General features: G+C 42.7%; 1 protein-coding gene and 1 long non-coding RNA gene across 6 annotated transcripts in view; one reads left to right on the top strand and one right to left on the bottom strand.

The window, feature by feature from the left end:
- Nucleotides 1-15,196, bottom strand: part of ADGRG4 (adhesion G protein-coupled receptor G4) — a 1,842,483-nt gene that overhangs the window by 1,257,636 nt on the left and 569,651 nt on the right. For all 4 annotated transcript variants that reach the window (XM_078688599.1, XM_078688601.1, XM_078688598.1 and 1 more), the window contains exon 6: nt 12,831-12,956. In XM_078688599.1, coding sequence (XP_078544725.1) covers nt 12,831-12,956 — 126 coding nt within the window. The remainder of the gene's footprint in view (nt 1-12,830; nt 12,957-15,196) is intronic.
- Nucleotides 1-15,196, top strand: part of LOC144829445 (uncharacterized) — a 280,058-nt gene that overhangs the window by 156,786 nt on the left and 108,076 nt on the right. The gene's annotated exons all lie outside the window — the stretch shown is intronic.

The raw sequence follows: 15,196 nt of genomic DNA, 5'->3' as shown, positions 1-15,196 counted from the left end.
GTATGATGGTGTTTAAACATGGTGTCTATATTAATGTTTATTTGTTGTTATTCAATCCCTTCGTGCGTATATGTGGAAAAAGTAAACATTGCAATCTTACATTATTATGCTTGACACACTTCCTATGTTACATAATCAAACTTTCTTCAACCAACTGGATACATTGTCATTATTATGGATATTGTATTTTGCCCTTTATTTATTAATATTGGTCTCTGTTTTCACTTATGCTTGGTCTCTACCATATATTTTTCTAAACTGACCAAATTACCCAGTGGAAGTATTATAACATATAGTTTTGTTGGTTAGTTTAAGAGTTCTCTTGTTACCTTATTCCTCCATTCACATGCTATTTAAATACAGTGTTGTTTGTTATTTGGTTAGATGGTACAATGGGTGAGTACCTTCATGTCATATTAAGGGTTCTAACTAATGCACTTATAAGTAACATGATAAATCATATTTGTCATTGAGACCTCTTGGAGTCAATGTCTGTAGATGTTTGATCCAGAATAATTCACGTTGCACTAGTCTTTGTTGGTTGTTTATTCCTTGCCTCATCTGTACTTGTTCAATAATAGTGAAACGTAACTGGGAGATGGTGTGCTGGTTGTCCCTCCAATGAACTGCTAGAGGTGATGTCATATTCCGATTTCGGATTCTGCTCTTGTGTTCCGTGATTCTGACCTTTATTTTACGTTCCGTCTTGCCCACGTAAAGTTTACCGCATGGACACTTTATTCCATACACTACATTGGCTGTGTTGCAATCGCTGCTATGTCTCAAGTTAATGATTTTTCCTGTAGTTGGATGGGTGATAATATTGCCCGTTGTCACATTATTGCAATGCGTGCAATTTAGACACTTGCTCATCCCTTTGTAAGGTGTTGTAGAGGGTGTTGATGATTTCTGCTTCAACCTTTCCCGCAGATTTTGTCCTCTGGTATATGCATGGACCGGTAAGTCCTTGAATAATCCTTTGAAATCTGGTTCATTCTTTAAAAGTTCCCACCTTGTGTTAATTATCTTTTTGATCTTTTTTGATTGGGTAGTATACTTCGTTACAAACACCATTTTTTCTTTAGGGGTTCTCTTCTTAGGTTGCAATAGTTCATTTCTATCCAGTTCCAATACTTTTGCCATGCTGTCTTCTACTTCTTTGCGAGGGTACCCTCTGGCTACGTATTTGTTAGCATGTTGCTCAATTGTACTTTTGGAAACTTGATTATCCGAACATATTCTCTTGATTCTTATGAATTGAGATTTAGGTAGATTTCTGACCAGACTCCTGGGGTGGAAGCTGGTGTATCCCAATGCATTATTTTTATCTGTTGGTTTTGTATATAATTGAGTTGAAAAGCCTGAAGTCTCTTTGTTTATTCTGACATCCAAAAAATCTATTGTCTGTGAATCTATTTTGTGTGTGAACTGAATTCGTGGATTAATTGAATTCATCATCTGAATCAGTGATTCCAAATGTTCCTTTGTGCTGTCCCAAATCAAAAAAATGTCGTCAATGAAACGACAGTACATTTTCACATGTTTCCAATCTGCTTTGCACATGATGTTCTCAGATTCAAAATGAGCCATAAAGATATTAGCATAAGCGGGCGCTCCCGCAAATCCCATAGACGTGCCCGTCAGTTGGGCATAGTGATGGTCTTTCCACAAAAAATAACTGTTGTTTAAACAGAATTTCAGTAATTGTAACAAGAATACTTTGTGTGTTGCTAGTTCTCCCATCTTCAACAGGGCCCATTCTATTGCTTCCAATCCCGCTTCATGGGGGATTGACGTATAAAGAGCCACTACGTCAATGGTACATAAAATCCACCCCAATTGAAAGTCTTGTTCTGTCCAAGTAAGTTTGTTTAAGAAGTCCGTGGTATCACGTATGTATGAGCCCCAATTCTGTACAAATTGTTGTAAAAAGTGATCAAGAAATCGGCCGAGGGGATCAAATAATGATCCGCACCCCGACACGATTGGTCTAAATGGTGGGTTAGTGAGATGTTTATGCACTTTGGGAATCATATATAGTCTCGGTGTTCTGGGGTGTTTGGTTGTCAAGTATGCTCTCACTTTTTCGTCAATCCAGTGATTATCCTCTGCTGTATGTAGTATTTCATCCAACATTTCTTGTAATTTGATGATGGGGTCTGATGGTAAACGTAAGTATGTATCTTGATCAGAGACGTGTAGGTCTACTTTAGAGTCATAAAACTGCGCATCCATCACCACTAATGCTCCCCCTTTATCCGCTGGTTGGATCATTATTTCCTTGTTGTTGGATAAGTTCTGCAGGGTAATGCGTTCTTTTTTAGTCATGTTACTATATTTGGGTTTATTGTAATCCAATTTTTGGAGGTCCTTTTTAACCATTACTTCGAATGTGTCCAGCATCTTGTGTGTAATTGGTGATTGAAACACACTTTTTGGTTTAAATTTCTCCAATTGACTGGTTGAAACCGTATCTGTCAATTCTGGTGGTTCCACTACGTTGGTGAAATAATGTCGCAACCTGAGTGTTCTCATAAACCTGAAGAAAGCTCCCTCAGTTTCCATTTCGTTAGTTTGTGTCGTGGGTACATATGTGAGTCCTTTATTCAGCACTGCAATCTGTTGGTTTGTCAGTTCCATTGATGATATATTGATAATCAAATCACTTTCCTTCCGCTTCGTAAGGCTTTTCCCTCCTCTTCCTCTCCTGGTTTTGCATTTGTTGATATTGCAGACTGCGTTGGTGGTCGATCTTGTTGTGGTACCTGTGACAAAAAAGGTGCGCTATCACGACTTGTGGATTGTTCTGCTATTTCCAGAGTTACTGATGCTCCTTCTGTTGAAACACGGACTGGACCTCTCCGTATTGATGTTTCCTTGTCTGTAACAATGCTCTCTTCGGATGAGTGTGTTGTTAGTGTAGTTTTTTTAGGGACAAATTGTCTGCGAGCATAAATATCCGCCCAAGTATAAACCTCGTTTAACTTGTAGTCTATTGTGTCCCGTTTATACTTGCGCAGTTTTCCTTCCTGTAATTCCTTTTCGTACTTGTCTAATTTCAGATTGATCCCTTCTAGGTTGATTTTCCAAGTGTCCGCCTCAAGTCTCATTTCTAATTCTGTTTTTAGATTGAAAATTTCCTCCTCTAGTTCTCGAATTGTCTTTGCCAGTTCTTCAATAATAAGCAATATAAGGTCTAGCGAGCATTTATTTACAGATAGATAAAGTTTTGGAGAACCAGGTAGGCACCTTAACATACGTTTTTGTAGCATTAACGGAAGAGGATTGTCCAAAAACATAAGCTGGACACTAAACTAGATTTATGTTTACCATCTATCATTTAGGAAGCTGGTGAAATAACGACATTGGCGGTAAGCAGAATGATTGGGACTCTTATTAGCTGGATTTGATATTGGCACGGCTTAATGATTATAGATAAGTTGTCAAGCTGTTTCTCATGAATACTACAATTCTGTTTACGCAGGCTAGAGCATTGAATACACCATACTCAGGTAAAAACAATTACAAAACATATTTACTAACACGCATGGGCACCCAATAACAGTATTTACAAGGTTATTTTGTTTATTTTTACAGGTTTGCCCCTGATGAAGGCACTTTGGCAGTGCCGAAATGCATTGGGCTCTCTTATAAAATGTACAATATTTTGCAAAGTAAATCATAACATGAATATGAAATGTTAAGAAAATATTGATTGTTACTTTGAACTATTTATGTTTATCGAAAGATTGTTAATAACAATGAATGATGAAGTGCATACATGATCAACAAGACATAAAAGAAGTCTAAAAATAAAAGACAAGATACAGTAATCACAACAGGTTTATGTTTTGCTGTAAAAAAGTATTACATGTTTAGGTGCATAGCACCAAGTGAATAGTGCATGGTTCGTTGGGCCAACATACCCAACATAAACAAGCTATAATCACCAGGGACTGACAAACCCAGTAACCATAGCACCAAAGACAAGTGTAAAACACAGAGTGAACGGAGTGCTCCCTCATCCAATAAAATACTATTTACTCCTTGGGTTTCTTGCCATGTCACAATAGAAACTCATATCTCTAGTCCCCCTTACCTCGTTTTGCTAGTTGCTGTCTTTTTATTTATTGCATTGTTCTCTATTTAGGTTGAGCATTTGAGACCTCTTGTACATACTTTAGTATTTACTTATATATTAGTATATACTTATATGTTTATGTAGTTTGTGGTCTCTGGAGATCAGCCCTAGGATTTGTCTGCTTCCGCTTAGGGACTATTTGTTCTGTTCAACTGCCTCTATTTAACTGTCTTAACAAAAAAGGACCAGTAGAGTTCAACAAAATACCAGAATTGCTTTCTGCTGAGGGACTTTCTTTTCTTAATTTTTCTGGGAACTGCCTCTATTTCATTTTCTTGCTAGAAAACGACCAGCAGAGGTCAGTAAAATACCAGAATCACTTTGCATTCTCTAGATTCCAGTCCATAGAAATTGTCTTCCACGAGCACCCTTAGACAATAATATTTTTTTCAAATCTTGTATTTTCAGTGATATGACCACCGAAGGCCCTGATTAAATATTAAAAACAGAGTTTTGGACTATACCATTACCCCCTGAAAGGCAATATTTCTCTCCATGTGTTCCCATAACTGGCTTGTCATGCTGTTGGGTGCTTACTTTCAACCATGTTAAAGAACAGTAGATGTTTCAGCACCCAGGCTAATGTGCTGCATAGCTAAATACATATAAGGTCCCAAAGCCGAGACCGATTGCATTGCAAGTGCTTGTTTATAATGGTTTTGGTAGACAATATGTGTTGTATTCTTGATGTTAAATTTGTTGGTACTGCTTAAACTTAACATACACTAGCATGGGGGCTTGCCATTGGCTTGTGCCACAGCTACCATGTTTGTGCAAAGATTTTCTTATAGCTGTGCTACAAATTTACCAGAATGTGTTTATTATGTTAGTAACCCAGTTTCTCACAATTATTATTGTTTTCAAAATATTTATGAACAGAACAATGTGCTGATCAGTTAGTGATAGCAAACACTATCTTTTGGTTTCTGGGCATGGGCGGAGGGGCTCCGCCCTTCTAATCACAGGTGAAATGGATGGTATTTGCAAAGGGCAATTACCATCCTAAATGCACCGAGTGCCTTAGCCTGCCTAGTCCGTTCTCCAAAACGGACGTCAGGCAGACCATGCAGTTTTTCATAGGCACTCGTATGCATGTGCCAGTTTGTCTGGTGCAACATAGCGATTTGAGCAGCCTATGAACTGACCTGCTGTCAGCCCGGATCTTCAATACTTGGGGCCCTCAGGGACCTCCCAGTAATGACGTGTTGGCAGCGTCGGATTTTAAAGTAGCCCCGGGCATGGACAGAATCAGCCCGGGGCTGCTTTCCATTGATTCATTAGGGGAGGGGTTGCAACCTGTAGGGCAGGGTCACGTGCTGCGTGCTCTAAACAGAATACACTGTGCATGCTTCTGCACCTCAAGTATTCTGTTTTTGAGCATTCCATACAGCCTATGAGAGTATTTCAGGAGCTTCCTGCCACCTTGTGAGAAACAGTAACGCCACAGGTCAGGATGATGGTGTGTGCAGTAACTCTGTCTGCGATCGCAACCTCTCGCTTGTCGTCCTTACTTTTCTTTCTTGCTTTTACGCACTGTCCTGGACTCCTTCTCCTGATGATGATCTGTTCTCGCTTTTCCTTTCCCGCTTTTTCCTTTTGAGGTTCTGTGATTTTCGACTTCGCTTCATATTCAGCCGCCATTTTGTGACAGCCGCCATTTTGTGTTGCCTTTACTCAGGCAGCACGGCGAACATAGTGTTTTTGCTTTCCCAGCTGCTATGCGTCTCTTCTGTTAAAAAGTAACCCGTTGTCCTTGTTTGTGAAACCGATGTCAGGGTCTGGCCGAGTTAGTTAATCCATGTCTACACAGATTGATCCTTGTCTTAGTTGACTGTTTGGGTCCCACCATTCTTCCTTTACTTTATCTTATTTGACTGGCCTTCACTATTCTCTCCTTGTATTCTCCTATTACACAACTATCCTTTGAGGCTCGCAAATACGTCCTGCCACCTGCAAATTGGATTACATGCACTAGCATTGATTAACTTGAGGGGAGAGGAGAACACGGGGTCTGAAAGAAGGGCGTATTCAAGATACTTGATAGCTTGTTTTCAAACGTTTCCTATTTGTCAGTTTTGTATGTTTTGGGAGTAGACGTTGTAAATATGTGTCCTATAAAAGATTGTGCGCCACGGAATGAAGTGGCAGTCTCCTAAGAATCTACCTTCTGTACTTCTTGGATAACTGTGCTTAGCCGCAGCTAATAAATCATGCTTTTCTACGCCTAACAGAGTGTCTCGTGTCTCTGTCCGACAAGGCAGGTGAACCCGGAGATTACAGGCGTGCCCTGCGCCGCTCGGCCCATAAGGCCCGGTTCTCCACTTTCCCTGTCTTTCTCTTTAGCAGCAGCGGCAGTCGGAAAGGAATTAGCACTAGAAAGGCCACAGCACTTTGGCAGCATAACCATTTTAAACTGTGTCAGGCTGAAAAAAATAATAAAACAATGCTTCTGAAATTCACATATCCCTTTATTGTTGCGTTCTGTGTCTATAAAGTGAGTTACCTAATCACATTAAATTAGGCAACTAGCTTTCTAAACACAAAACGGTACGTGCTGGATACATGACACTTCTCAGAAACCTCCGTCTTGGTTGCTTCGTAGTCTGGCACAATCTAGAATGCTGCCTCCTAATGTGCTCCAATTAAACACACTCCCCCTTAGCACTTCAGTAGCAAAAATAGAGCAATATACACAGTTCTTGCTATACCGCCAGTGTAGTGGGATGCATTTCTGTACAACTAAATTCCATCCGCTTTACCTTGTGGTGGGAATAAAAATCTGTGTAAAAAGCTTGGGTATTGAAGGCTTCATTTTATAATATATGAAGAAATGTTTGATAATGTAAGCTTAACAGATTTTTGACCCACTTACAGGCACTGCGAAAAACGTGCACTGCATGCAGACTGTACTCCAGAACTCTCAGTTATGACCCACTATATACAGTGGAAGTGACTCAGACTTAAAGCATAAGTGTATCTTCTGGCTAAACAAGAACCGCCCATTGCCAGCTAACATGCGAGGCGACATTATGTGTGCCAGGAGAGTCAGCTGGATAGGCAAGGGATGCAAGACGGTAGCAGGAGACTGTATCATTATCAATTTCAGAAACCAGACATGTGTCAACTTTATCTGTAACTGGCCTCAAAATGATTTGTCCAATGGGATACAAGCTCTACCCTTAGCTTACTTCTATGGCCCCCCTATTCCGGTTTCCTTTGAGATGGATTTGTTTTCACATGGAACTGTATCTAACTTTTGCCCCTTAGGGAATATAAGGTTGTTCAACAGATTCCAGGTGCTGTCGGGGTTAGGGGACTGCGATTGACAGTCTGAACTACAAAAGTCCATCCCGGGTAGTAGGGGAGGGGATGGAAGAGAGGGGATGGAGACTGGGAAAGTGATTGTGCCCGTTCAGAGCAGTAATAACGAAGGGTTGGTTGAGGCTGGCCAAAGTAACACATGTGATATCATTTTTGAGTTACCAGAGGAAGATCAGTCCTTGAATAGGCAGTATAACACACAGTATGTCTCAGGGGGATGTCCCGTACTGGGCAAATTGGGCACAACATCGGATGGACCGCTATGTCAGACATCTCTGGTCTCTTGGAATGTGGCAGGTTTGGGGTCGAAACTTAATTCGCAGGCTTGGGCAGATTTCATTGACCACTTCGACATTTGTTTGTTTCAAGAAGCTTGGGCGGTAGAACCAATGTTTAGAGTGGGCTTTTTGAATTTTTTTGTCCCTGCTGTAAAAAAAACTAAAGGGCGACCTATGAGGGGTTTAGTGATATGGGTCAAGCAGTCCCTAAAATGTAACACCCAGTTGCTCCCTATTGTATGTAATGATATTCTTGGTGTTAGAATTAGATTCCATGCTAATTTACAAATTGACATTCTTAATGTTTATGCTAGGGGGCTTCAAGGTGGTAAGAAATCGGAAGTTGTAGCTAAACTTGATACATTACTACAGGCTACCCCAAATAACATAATGTCATTGATTGCCGGTGACTTTAACACCACTTTTGAACCCCTTGGTTTGGACGATATACATTTAACAGAGGAGGAGGACGCCAGGTGGGGAGTTCCTCAGCTCGGTACTAAACCCATAAGAAAATGGACTGAGGCTGCTATCCAGTTAAAGGGCCTCTGTATGGAAAACGAGCTGAGGGCTGCCAACGGGCGCACATTGTCAGATAAAATGGGGAAGGAAACTTTTGACAATGGTGCTAGGGCAAGCAACATTGATTACCTACTCGTCCCTCTCAAGATGTGGTCTACTTTCCTTGACATGGAGGTGGTGACTCGCATTGAAAGTGACCATAACCCTTTGAGTGCAAAGTTCAATCTGGGTATTCATATAGAGGCCGATCCTCATGTAGGGCATACTCACCCGGATTTGGTCATGGCAAATGATGAGCGCCACCTTAAATGGTGTCAAGTCGCAGAGCATCAGGAAATACTTAGTAATATTGAGGGAGACCTGGAAGGGGCCCTAAAGGCTATCGAGGAAGTCACCCGGAATGGATCTCCCCCTTATCTTTTATTAGAGGCACACAATGGGCTCTTTGTAAAACTGATAACTTACTTCTGTAAACCTAGCTTAGGAAAAAGAAGAACTCAAACTAAAAAACCAGAGAGCTGGTATGATGGTTCCTGTCATCAAGCTAGGATAGAGTTGGGTCTAGCCCTAAAGTCCAAAGATATGGGTACAATAAGACTGGCTCGTGCGAACTATAGGTTCAAGCAACATACTACTAAAAGGGATTGGGAAGAGGGCCTGTGGCAGGATTTGAAAGTGGCATGCTCTGCTAAGAATCCCAAACTTTTCTGGGAAATTTTTAAATGGGATAGGGGAGGACATCGAGAGAGCCCCCTTAATAATGTTGACCGTAATTCTTGGGTTGACTACTTTAAGCCCCAATATGCTGCTATTTCTACTGGTATTAGCGAAGGAGCTTTTGTTCATACTGTGTATAAGGAGTCTATCTTCTCTCTGAGTGAAGTGGATAGGGCATTGGACCAGGTCACGGAGGGTCGTGCTACCGGCATGGATGGTGTCCCCGCAGATTTATTTCTGAACAACAGAGGGCGTTGGGGATTATATATTTTGTATGTGGCAAATGCCATAGCCCAAGGGATGGAAGTACCTATCTCATGGAAAGGGGCAGAAATGGTGCCGGTGTATAAAAAGGGTGACAAGTCGCTCGCAGCCAATTATAGACAAATAAGTCTAAATGACTGCTTACAAAAAATCATGGGACGGCTGGTTTTGGGCAGAATCCAGACCTGGATGGATAATGACAATATTTTGAGTCACCTACAGGCTGGTTCTGCCCAAAAACAAGTACCATAGAGCAGGTTTTCCGGTTTATTATGTTATACTGGCGTACCGTGGTCCTGGAAAAGGGTACCTTGTATGCCGTTTTTGTTGACTTAAAAGCGGCTTTCGACCTGGTCCCTCGCAATATACTATGGAAAGTCCTAGCGGAGCTGGGGATGGCACCTGAACTGCTGAGCTTGATTGTCCGCCTGCATGAGGACACCTTCCATCGGGTCCGGTGGGGTTGCCAGGGGGAGGTTACGGAGCCCTTTCCGGTGGAGCGTGGAGTGAGGCAAGGTTGCGTCATGGCACCAACCTTATTCTCGCTCTTTGTGAATGGGGTTGCGGATTTCCTCTCCCTGGTCCCGACTGATGCCCCTGCGATGTCTGGCGAGCGGGTCCCGATCCTCATGTTCGCGGACGACAGCTCATCATTTCAAAGACTCCGAGTGGACTCCAGCAAGCATTGAAGCGGTTTGAAGATTTTTGTTCGAATAGGGGCCTAGAAATAAACACGACAAAAACCAAGTATATGGTCCTGACCGGCCGTAAAACGTGCGGGTCAAATAGACCTTTCAGAGGACTGATCAATATGAACGATTCTCCGCTGGAGCGGGTAGATGCTTTCACCTACCTGGGGGTTACCCTTCAGAGAGACTTGGGGTGGTCTAGTCAATTGGACATTGCGGTGCTAAAACTCTGCCAGCAGGCAGGTGTCCTTTTGAAAAAATTCACCTTTTCAACAACAAAGCCTATTAGCCCCTTATTCGAAGTATACGGGATGAAGGTCCTAGGCTCGGCCCTTTATGGAGCCGAACTTTGGGGTTTTGAAGTTCTGAGAAAGCTAACACTAGCAAAAAATGAATTTCTGCGAAAAGCTACTAGCGTTCCCATAAGTACCCCGTTAATACCGCTAATGTGGGACCTTGGAAAAAAGGCGGTCCAGGATCTTGCCTTTCTGCGGCCATTACTTTATTTGCACCGTTTATGGACCAAAGAAGAATTACAGCATTATGCCCAGGGACTAAGGGAGATAATGGCTAAGGACCCATGCTATAGAATACATTGGCTGAAGGCCATTAGATCGATACTCTTCAAACTGGGAATGAGGGAACTATGGGAGGACCCAGAAAACGCCCAATTCCCCTCTAAAAAATCACTGAAAGAAAAGTATTAGGAGATGGTGATTGCAGAAGAGAGATCAGAGGGTCTCTCCTCGCACTTAACTGGTCGTTTCATGGATATTAAAGCCCAACGACAACTGGAACAATATTGGGACATTATTGGTAAAAAACAGGACCGTAAGCTTTATTTCCAGCTTAGGGTAGGATCACTACCAGTAAGATCTTTTACAGTAAAATGGGCAGACAAAAATTTTAACGACAGATGTCCCAAGTGTGAGGAAGAACAAGAGTCATTAAGTCACTTTTTATTTTTTTGTCCTCTGTATACTGCCCCCAGAACGATATGGATCAAGCCTATATGTAAACTGCTTGGGATACATAGGCATGGTGAGGCTCTGACAATTCTATCTACAGACCCGACGCCTAGAATTGCTGTTGCCATGGCTAAATTCTTGAGATGGGCTTGGGTAATCCGCACAAAACATACAGCGGTAACTATATGAAGATTAAGCTGTTTTCGCCTATGTATACTAGGGTTAACTCTCGTGAATTTCTGTGCAATTCTCCTCTAGACAAATGTATATTGATGAAATGATTTTAAGACCTTTTTAAATTGTAATTCGGCAATAGTCTATTGTAGTTTAATACTCTTTTTAAATATTTATTGTATGGCCTTTTTAAAGATTTTTTTAATTAACACTTGTGTATTTTATGTATACTTTTATGACTTAATTGTCGAATAAAGTTTATGAAATGAAATGACTCATTTGAAAACAGAGGTGGGCGACCCAACATATTTACAGGGAGTGCCAAGCCAATTGTTTAGCTTGGCTGTTAGAGCCCATGCACAAGCCAAGTCCTTAAAGTGTTTGCTGTGTAAATCATAAAAAAATTAGCATAAATTATGATGTTTCTTCAAACTTCAAAAAAGTGTATTTCTTTAACGTATGAGCTTTGACATTAACATGTCACATTACAGGACAGCACTGAGAAGTACTCGTTAAAGGACATAGTTTTTAAACATGAACCATATTCGAAGTCATGCAACCTCTGTACTTGTCGAGGTTAATATAGCGGAAAATGTTAGTCTAAATAGAAAGTGCTGAAAATTGCTCTAAAATACAAAATCTATTTGGGAAGACACAACCCCTGCCCCCCTCCCCACTTGTGGAGTGGTGTGGCTCACTGGTTAGAGGCGGCAGACCCGGGAGCAGAAGTTGTCCTGGGACCAGGGTTCGATTCCCGACCCGGCAGGGTCGCGGACCAGGGTCAGCGGACTTGATAATTCTCGCCTCAGTGCCCACTCTAACCAGGGGTCCCACTCGGCAACTCTGGGCATTAGCTTGCCTAATCTCCACAATGGCCCCCCCCAACGCTGGGGATGCTTGGCTCCACCTTGGGGATTCCCAGCAGGGATCATCCCACAGGGAATGCCAGGACGGGTTCCCCAGCGGTATACAGTGATGAGATGCCCCCCGGTGATTTGCGTGCTTTACAAAAATACATAACATAACAAACCCCCTTCTCAAAATGTCAGGCTTGCTTGCTTCTCTCACACGCGCACTGTACTTCATTCATTGCTCTTACGCCCTACCACTTTCAAATTCCACCAGCCGCCACTGAACTTGGGGTCCAGTGTTGCATAGTATGGTTAGTATTACTTTTTACAGAGGTGTGATTCAGGTTTTGATCTTTTTATGTAAAAAAATCTGACAGGGCAAGCTACCTTTAGAGCAACTATAATAACTGTACTATACTGGGCTTAGTCTCAACCTCCACACTTCCTCCTTTGAACCATGCCTGGACTGCTTGACCAAGTTACTGAGCAAACTCAGTAAGCAGAATGAGTGAGATAGACAGACAGACAGACAGACAGACAGACAGACAGACAGACAGACAGACTGACTGACTGACTGACTGACTGACTGACTGGTCGGAAGGAAGGACAGGTCGGTAGACAGACAGACATATGGACGAACAGAGAGACAGATTAATAGATTAATTGAAATACACAGGGATGGACAGCAAGCTGGAAGGCTGGCAGGTGGATAGAAGGATAGCATAAACTGTGTGTGTTTCATTAGTGGAGGTGGCAAACATGTTCAGCTGAGTAGCTCGCTGCTTCATGGCAAGTGCCTTGAATAGTTGAGCGTGTGCTGGATTTAAGGATTGATCGCGTCGTGTTAGGGCTGGTAAACTCTTGTGTGTCATAGGACATCACATATATCATTGCTTGTGTCATACCTTTGCCTGGTGCTTCAGCGGTGGACAGTGACGCTGGCAATGACTTCGTGACCAGTGATGTAAACATTGTGTGGGGTCTTGTGTGTGCCCCTGGAGATGAAGTCCATTCTGTTCCGTTTGAGGTTGCTGAAAAACAAAATAGCATTTGAATTAAATAATCTGGATTCTTCTTAGTGCAATAAAACTCTTCCATTGTACATAATGCTGAAAAGGTGAGTGATTTCCCTAATGCTGAAAGGGTGAGCAGTCACTTCGGTGATGAATGTTGAAAGCTGCTAAAGTCAACATAATTATCTGATACATTGTTATAAGGCATACATAAAATTAAATGTAGTTGCGCCCTCTCTGACATTACCTGTTCTCTTTCTTTCAGAACCCCTCACCAAATGTATTCCTTAATCATATATGATGTGACAATTTGTGGTAAATTTCAGAACTATTAGTTTAAATTATAGAATAATTAAACATTTTGATAAGTAAAAACGCTAAAGGTACATGGTAAAATTATTCTAGAATTAATTTTAAATGCTGCTTGAAAACATACATCCCAGGAAGAGGCGTAGGGAACTTTCTATTTTTCCAGCTTAAGAGGAGGCTTCCTCTGGGTACCATGGGCTGCTGAACTGGGTCTCACAAAAAACATAATTAGCTCTTTATGGACTTCTGACTGCAGACCTACACACAAAAACGTTCATACATATCACTCTTAGGGAAAACCATGACAGATGAGTTAGTATGCATAATGAAGGAAATATAGAAATGTTAATGATGAAAAAGTACACATGAGAGGGAAACTAGGTACAAATAAGTATGGATGTTAGAAAAAAGATGGGCAGATAGAAAGAGGAAAGAAAAAAGGGAAAAGGAAGGGTGAAAGGAAAGAAGGGAACATGAAAGTAAAGAAGAGAGAAAAGTTAAAAGTTACAATGGAGGGGTAAAAAGAAGGAAATATGTAAAAATGAATAGATGGAAGGGAGAGAAGATGGATTGGTGGAAGTGTTAAAAGAAGAAGAATGAGAGGAAGATTAGAGGGAAGGTGAAAAGATGGATGGATCTATTCAGGGATATATTCATGGGTGGATCTGCAAAAGGAACAATCAGGGATTTGTAAGCGTGCTACTCACCCATGAGGTCTCAAGGCGCTGTGAGGGAGCAGGGGGGAGTGGGGTCCGCAGATCTGTTTGGCCGAAGAGCCAGGTCTTGAGGGTCTTCCTGAAGGTGTTAAGGGAGGGGGCGCGTCTGATGTCTGCCGGTATCTCGTTCTAGGTCTTGGCTGCAATGTGACAGAAAGATCTTCTGCCTACTCTGGCTCTGTGGCTGTGCGGGGTTTCGGCCAGTGCGAGGTTGAAAGATCTGAGGTTTCTTTTGGGTACGTGGAGGTTGATTCTGTCGTTGAGGTATTTGGGTCCGATGTTGTGTAGGCATTTGTAGGCGTGAGTGAGGATTTTGAAAGGGACTCTTTTCTCCACGGGGAGCCAGTGGAGAAGGTGTTGACTGATGTGTTTGTGTCGGGGAATGCAGAGGAGGAGTCTGGTGGTGGTGTTCTGTATTGTCTGGAGTTTGCGGAGTTGGGCCTTGTTGATGCAGGAGTAGAGTGCATTTCCATAGTCCAGTATGCTGATGATGAGTGCGCGGGTGACGGTCTTCCTTGACTCAAGGGGGATCCACTTGAAGGTCTTGCGGAGGATGCAGAGGCTGTTAAAGCAGCTGGAGGTGATGGTGTTGCCCTGTCTGTTTATGGTGAGTGGTGAGTCGAGTACGATGCCCGAGGTTCTAGACGTGGTCTGAGAGGGTAGGTGGGCTTTCGAGGGTGGTCAGCGACCAGGTGCTGTCCCATGCAGAAGGGGTGGTATCGAGGACGAGGACTACTGTCTTCTCGGCGTTGAGCTTGAGGCAACTGTTGGTCATCCAGACTGCGATGTCTTGCATTCCTTTCTGGAAGTTGAGTTTGGCAGTGTTGGGATCTTTGGTGAGGGAGAGGATGAGCTGGGTGTCGTCAGCGTAGGATACGATGTTGAGGCCGTGTTGTAGATTTTGAAGAGGGTGGGGTTCAGGGTTAAACCCTGAGGTACTCCACAGGTGATTTTCGTGGGGTCAGAGAGGAAGGGTGGGAATCTGATCCTTTGGCTTCTTCCGGTGAGGAATGATCGGATCCAGTTCAGGGCTGTTCCTTATATGCCTGCGTCTGGTGACTAGTGTGCGGTGGGAGATGGTGTCGAAGGCCGCTGATAGGCGATTAGGATGAGGGCTGCAGAGTGGCCTTGGTCCAGAAGGGTGTGGATGTCGTCTGTGGTGGTGAGTAGGGCGGTCTCTGTGCTGTGGTTGCTTAGGAATCCAAATTGGCAAGGGTCGAGGACGGCGTTCTC

Source organism: Lissotriton helveticus, chromosome 4_1 (assembly GCF_964261635.1).
Source record: "Lissotriton helveticus chromosome 4_1, aLisHel1.1, whole genome shotgun sequence".
In the NCBI taxonomy this organism is placed as follows: Eukaryota; Metazoa; Chordata; class Amphibia; order Caudata; family Salamandridae; genus Lissotriton; species Lissotriton helveticus.
Note: the sequence above shows the minus strand (reverse complement) of the source record. Positions and strands in the feature narration are given on the sequence as shown.